Genomic DNA, 6,972 nt, shown 5'->3' with positions numbered 1-6,972 from the left:
AGGAACTATGAGCGATGAGTTACAACGGAGATAAATTCCTCGCCTGTGGCTTGTGCTTTCCCTTTCCCAGCCCTGCATGATGTGACTGCTGCAACCTGGCTTTAACAGCACAACCCCCCGTGTGATTCCTCAGCAGCCCATCACCCTTTTGCAAGATGTGAGGCAGACACCCTCCAGAACATCCTTTTCCTCCATGGCCACTGCTGTGAGGAGGCTCCAAAGTGTGGGTGCAGCCCCCATCATGGCGAGGACAAACCTCTGAGTAGCTCACAAGTGGCCATGGGGGCTTGACGGCTGCCCGGGGGCTGGAATTCCCTGTCTAGATGTGCTCGTCTGGAGGGCAGAGAAAATGACAGTGGCAATGCAAGCAAAATGCTTCTTGATGGTATGTAAGTCAGCACTGAAAAATTAGAAAGATGACCAAGATCAACATAGCTGTACCTTTTAAGGTATAGATATAGAGACAGCACCGCCCCGTGAGCCAGATGTTTGACTGCTGTCAGCAGATTATGGACTAAATACTTCTCAGGGAGCATTTTGGTGACGATATAACCCTGAGCAGCCCTGAATGCATGGCATTTTTGAAATCCATTGCAGAAAGCAGCACGGTGGTCTTAAGATACCATCATACTGGTTTTTTAAACCGAGTCATTCTTAAGTTATCCAAGTTCAAAGTGCAGAGAAAGAAGTACTAAACATTTTGTAAGGCTTGCAACACTCTCACTTCCCAGGTTAGATTCAGGTGAGTAAAAAAAGCAACCGCTCAGAAGCGCTTAGCCCTTGCTTTCCTAACGTCCCTCTGCTGAGAACTGAAAAGGTAACGGGCTGGCCGCAAAAAATAGCTGTAGCTGTGCCTTTTCCGGTTTTCAGAGCCCAAAACTCCTGCTGAGGTACGGCGACCGGCGCTGTTGAACCGACCAGACCGTGTGGGACTTGGGGGCTCTGGAACCTGTGAGCTAAGCCACAGATCGCCAAGTCCTGCCAACAGGGAAAACTTCTCATGCTTACGTGGCTCCACCGGTCGGTCCTTCAGGTGCCAGGACCGGGCCAAAAAAAGTCTCCAAAGCCCGTAGCAACTCGGTCTGGGGTGGCTCTTGTGAGAGGGAGCCGGGCCGCGGGGAGGCTGCGCTTCACGGCCGCGCTCGCCCCGCTCCGCCCCGACAGCGCGCCGGGCTCTGCAGCCGGCGCCTCCCGGGGCTGGTGCGGGACAGGCCCCCGCCCCGGGGCGCGGGTCCCTCTTCCGGGCACCGGCCCGCCCGCCTCGGGCTGCCGAGCGGAGCCGCTCGGGCGGCAGGGGGGGCGGGGGGCACCCTGCGCTGCAGTACCGCGCCTGGCCGCGCACCGGCAACCGCCCCCCGCGGCGGGGCTGCGGCGGCGGGGAGGGCAGAGCGGCGGCGCGGCGGGGCGGGGCGCGGGGCGGGCGGCGGCGGGGCGCTGCGCGGCGGGCGGCGGGCGGCGGGGCGGCGCGGTGCGCGGCGGGCGGCGGGGCGGTGCGCGGCGGGCGGCGGGGCGGTGCGCGCCCGCCCGCCGGTGCCGCGCGGGGCGCTGATGCCGCGCGGGGCCGGTCGCGCCGCGGGGCGGCGGGGCGCGCAGGGCGGGCGGCGGGCGCTCGGCCATGGGGCGCGGGATGTGGCTGGCGCTGCTGCTGGGCGCCGCCGCCGCTGCAGGTGGGTCGCGACCGTCCGGCGCTCGGCGTCTTCCGTCCTCCGCAGGCGTACGAGGTAGATACGGGGCCGTACGTGCGTGTGTACGCGCGTGTGTACATACACGTGCGTGCACGTATATCCGCGCGTGTGCACGCACACGGGTGTGTGCGGGTACATAGGCGCGCGCACGCATCGGGTGTCACACACGCGTGTGCGCGCCGCATACGCACGCGTACGTCCGTGTCTGCACGTATCTGTACACACGCGCGTATGCATGTACCTACGCATATATGTCCGTGCGTGCTGTGTGTGCCCGTGTCCGTGCGTGCTGTGTGCGTAGGTGCGCGCGTACGCGCGTGGAAGGGCAGGAGCACGGGAGCGGGCCGGGGCGGCGCCGCAGACAAAGAGGGGTCCGGGCGCGCGGCGCGGCGCGGGGCCGGGGGGGCGGCGGGGCCGGGCGGGCTCGGCCCGGGGGCTGCGCTCGGGGCAGCCGGGAGGCGACACGGGAGCGGGGCCCGGCCGCGGAGCGCTGCGGGGAGCGGCTGCGGGGGGCAGCCGCGGGACGCGGAGGGTGGGCGCTGCCCGCTCCGCAGGCGCTCCGGGGCGGCGGTGCCCGAGCCGTCGGGGCGCGGAGGCGGCAGGCGGGCCGGGCGGGGCAGGGCGAGGCGGGCAGTGTTTTCAAAGCCCCTTCCCGAAGGGTTTTCAAAGCCCCTTCCCGCAGCACAGACAGTTTGCGCTCAGATCTGCCCGCTGCGGGGTCCTGCCGCTCCGCGGCAGAGACAACTGGGCATAAACAGTTTGCATAACGCTTCCTCGGCTGGTTGCGAGCCGAGTGCCAGTTTTCTTCTTTGAAAAGAAAAAAACGAACCCAGATGGGAAATAAACATTTAATCAGGCACAAGATACAAATGAAACATCACAAGGCAAGTGTTGCTAAAATGCTTAAGCAGGAAGCATATGATTTTCCATGGATGTTTTACAGGTGAGTCATGGCATTCGCTTCGTGCTCTCGTTACTGAAGATCCCAGTCCGGTGGCATGTACAGTGTGTAGAATGGGAGTATTTAGTTGGGCAGACTCATTAAGCACAAGTAAGGAAAAGCACCTTTTCCTGGGCTGTAGCAGAGCAGTCATGAACTTGTGGCTGGTGGCGTGGAAATCTTTATGCTCTCATTTGTCCTTTTACTGAATTCCTGTGGCAGCCAGCATTACGCTAGAAAGCTGTCACTTTTCATAACATGCGGTACTCTGCATCTGTCAGGCAACTCTTTCCCATTCAAGTGAAAACAAACACCCTCTCAAAGGGGGTTTCCTCACCCCCCTTCCTGCCCCTGGGAGCCATGTCTGTGTGCCAGCGGCATTTCTCAAATCTTGCTGAAGCCAAGGTCCCTGGCCCCAGGTAAGAGAAGGACTCTCTGTGCCTGGCCTGAAGACAACTGCAGTCAGTGACTGTGTGTGACCGGGGCTGGAGCATACCAGGAGCTGGGAGCAATTGAATACTCTCAGCTCCCAGAGTCTCACGCGAAAATTTGGTAGCCAACCCCTCCTGGCTGGCCTCAGGAAGAGCTTTGCCCCCCACCCAGGGACAGCTACACCGAGCCCTGCCACCACCTGTCACCAGGGAACCCCCTGCTGAGCAGGTCCTCCACTGCCTCCCCCGGGGTGGCAATCAGTGGTGTGCAAAAACCAAAAGGACCTGACAACCGCAAAAAATAATATTGACCTGTCTTGGGCTGCTGACAGGGCTCACTGTTCTTCTTACCTCTTCCCAAATCTGCTTTGCAACCCCGCAACTGACAGAACCGCAGTAAATGTTCATCTGCTTGTTTAGCGGCTAACTGCGCTGTGTTACACGTAGCCAAAGAATCCAGGAAAGCTGCCAAAGACATAAATTAGACCAACTTGTGGCAAGCCTAACTGATAATATGATAATAACACTTACTTACCTACCCCTCAGGAGAGCTGTGTAGGTTAGTTAATGTTTATACAACGCTTTGAAAAGGATGTTCAGGAGATGTAAGTGATATTACATTAATTTTACAGTCACGTTTGTTTACTTTTCTAGGGTAAACGTATTCTGCACAGTTAATGTAGATCATCTCAGGTGTGGTTTTACGAGGTCTCCATAGGAAGCTAACTTGACTGAGCATTTTTTGTTCACTAAAAATTTTGCAAGACAGTTTAGCTGGTGAAATCCAGCGGCTGGATTCAGAGGTGCTATGTAATGGGTGCATAACAAGCAGTGGTCCACATCTGTTCTGAATAATTGGTATAGAAAACCTGTATAGACCTTTGGTGGTAGAAATATTTTCTTTCCAGGGGGTTTCTTGAGGAGCAGAAGGAGTGGGGAATGCTGTCAGGCTCTGAAGGGTTAGCCTCTGCTAGCGTGTAATATAGCTTAATTGCAACTATGACACTGTAGACAAAAGCTGAATAAACTCCAAATAAAGGATTTATTGGATGCTAGACTGAAACGACCTTTGGACATAACAGAGGTGCCAAGAAGAAGCCAAAATAATTGGTGCACAAAGCTGACTATGTGTGATTGGCCAGGTGATAAAGGCAACATTATGTACCTCAGATGGTTTGGCCTGCCCACATCCAAGTCATCAAACCTTTATTTTTCTTTTTATGTTAGACAGTTATGGTCAATCAAATACAGCCTTGACCTACTGTTACATTTATTAATAAAGACGTGGAGAGCCCCTAATCAAACATTCCTGCACCAGGAGGGTTACATTGCAGATGGTTTCACACCAAACCCCATGGTGATTTTTTTTTTCTTTGACACTTTAACTGTGGATTTTTTAATCAACAAGGCTTCCAGAGAAACTTGAACAAAACCCACAGAGCCTCAGCTATGAGGCAGCTTGCCAGCATAATTTCGACCAAGGATTATTTATTTCCCGACACACACACACACACCCCTCTTACACACATCAGTGACAGCCTTCCCAAACTTCAGTGATGCTTCAATTCAACCATGACCTTGGCAGCAGTTTGGGACTGTGGGGAGAACTGGCAACTGGCATAGGGACGAAGGGGTGGGAAAGGGGTAAAGGTTTGAGGTTATCAGTGTCAGGAGATACTCCTACCAGCTCTTGCACCCTGACACCCAATCTGCTGCATGGTGAGCTTGGGTGCAGCCATGCTGTGCCCCACAGCCGTCTCCTGGCCTCCCACCAGCATGCTGCCTTGGCTACCCCAGCGTTGCTGGCAGCCCGTCTTTCTTGTGCTTTTCTCCCCTTCCCTTGTACCACCTGGATCCCAATGAAGGCCTTGGAGCAAGGGTGGCACAGTCACAGTCACTGCCTGTGAAACCTCAGTGCTGCTCTGGGTCCCTCGGGGTGGGAGGGTGAGGTGGAGGCATCTGTCCTGCCTGCTGACTGCTCTGCTCTGCAACTCTTAGTAGGGATTTTCCCAAATGCAAGGAAGCCCTGAGGGTTTTTTGGTTTGTTTTGCTGTTGTAGACACACTGAGCTCCATGGAGGGGAGAGCTGAGCAGCGGTTCCACGCTGTCCCTCAGCCCCTCCGGGGCTCGGCAGGTACCGTCAGCATGTGGTCTTGACAGGGGCAGTGTCCCTGAGAAGTGCGCCATGGGGCGTATCTGCTTCCAACAGCGTGGGGTGTCATCCCCTGCTCTCTGCCTTGCAGGTCTGGGCAGCGTGGTGGGAGCGGTCAGCCCCTGCGAAAAGGCCTGCAACCCTCGGATGGGCAACCTGGCACACGGGCGGGAGCTGCGGACGGAGACAGCCTGTGGGCGCCATGCCACCGAGCCCTTCTGTGCCTATGCCGAGGATGCCCAGCGCCGCTGCAAGCGTCCCACCTGCGGCCGGTGCAGCAGGGCCCACGCGGGGCTGGCCCACCCCCCCGCCGCCATGGCCGACTCCCCCTTCCGCCTGCCCCGCACCTGGTGGCAGGCGGCCCAGGACGCCCCCCGCGAGACCATCCGGCTGGACCTGGAAGCTGCCTTCTACTTCACTCACTTGATTGTGGTCTTCAAGTCGCCCAGGCCGGCCGCCATGGTGCTGGAGCGCTCCCAGGACTTTGGCGAGACGTGGAAGCCTTACAAATACTTTGCTGCTAACTGCTCGGCCACCTTCGGGCTGGAGGATGATGTGAGGCAGAGAGGAGCCATTTGCACTTCCAGATATTCAAGTCCCTTCCCGTGCACCGGAGGAGAGGTAGGTCTGCCTGGGTCAGGAAGAGAAAGCCCTTGCTCCAGCCCCCTTTCCTTCTGCAATCTCCACTCTGGCATTTACCCATCTTAATTTACTGCACTGTCATCCCTTGTCATCGAATTTATTTCGATGAATTAGCACAATTGATTCCTAGGTAATGTAGGCATTGCCCTGCCACTCATTTTGCTGAGCTCCTAATTCCTGTCTTTTCCAAAACCTCCTGTCCCCTCACCCAGTGAAACCCCACACACAACTGCAAATGAGGCAGATGATGCTGATTCCTCAGGAAAGCCAAAGGGAGCATTGCCCTTAATGGTCTTCTCAAGATCTTGCAGTCTTGTGGTTTTGGGGGGATGCAAATCAGTCTGATTTGGACCAAAATGCAAGTATGTTAAGATTAATGGTCACCAGATTAATTTTTAATATTGACCGCCTTCACTGAGAAGTAACTGTGTAACCAGTCAAAACAGCTGCTGACCACATTGAGTTATGGTTCCCATAAACCAAAGTAGCCAGGTAATTAACAAGCTTAGACCTCATCTTTCTTTTTGTCTTTTTTTTTTTTTTTATGCACACTTATTGTCATGTGAAAAGATCTTGAAAAAAAGAAGAAAGACATTACATTCGCTAAGAGGAAAAATATATGTGAAAAAATGCAATTATTTTCAATGTCAGAAACAGCAGATAATAAGTCATGCATTTGGAGGTGCTAACAATAACACTGTTCCCTTTGGTGCCTAAGCCTGTCCTGCAGTGCTGGAGAACCTCCCCTGGGTGCCACAGCCGTGGGGTTGTCCTCCCTCCAGTGTCCCCACTCGTGGGGACATGTCCCCAAGTGACCAGCTCTGGACTTTTAGAGGCTGCTCCCTCTAGTGGCCTAATTTAATGAGCTTGTCTGAAAGTTTAATCAAACTTTAAAATTCCCCTCTAACATAACACAGAGCAAGGAGCAAATCTGATTAGTGAATCGGGGGTTCTGTTATATCATGGTAGTTTCTTCTGAGAACTGGTTTTGAGGTGCAAGCCCGGTCCTTGGAGACCAGCATTCATGTCTGAGAAAAATCACCTGTTCAGACCCCTTTGCAATCATTTGGGGTCACCTCTAGCCATGCTCTGGCTAGGAAGCCACCTTGCAGAAATACTGAA

At 55.3% G+C, this 6,972-nt stretch overlaps 1 protein-coding gene across 7 annotated transcripts in view; it reads left to right on the top strand.

Annotated features, from left to right (window-relative positions):
* Positions 1-1,516: 1,516 nt before the first annotated feature.
* Positions 1,517-6,972, top strand: part of NTN4 (netrin 4) — a 51,170-nt gene continuing 45,714 nt past the window's right edge. The window contains exons 1-2 of one of the 7 annotated variants that reach the window (XM_055712382.1): positions 1,517-1,667; positions 5,300-5,829. In XM_055712382.1, the coding sequence (XP_055568357.1) occupies positions 1,616-1,667; positions 5,300-5,829 (582 nt within the window). In that variant the 5' untranslated portion in view covers positions 1,517-1,615. Of the gene's footprint in view, positions 1,722-2,135; positions 5,830-6,972 lie in introns of those variants that run through there. The other 6 variants (XM_027815401.2, XM_027815402.2, XM_027815398.2 and 3 more) reach the window with 6 other exon arrangements.

The sequence above is a fragment of the Falco cherrug genome, chromosome 5 (genome assembly GCF_023634085.1).
Source record: "Falco cherrug isolate bFalChe1 chromosome 5, bFalChe1.pri, whole genome shotgun sequence".
NCBI lineage: Eukaryota > Metazoa > Chordata > Aves > Falconiformes > Falconidae > Falco > Falco cherrug.
The sequence above is the reverse complement of the archived record's forward strand: the minus strand, read 5'-3'. Positions and strand labels throughout refer to the sequence as shown.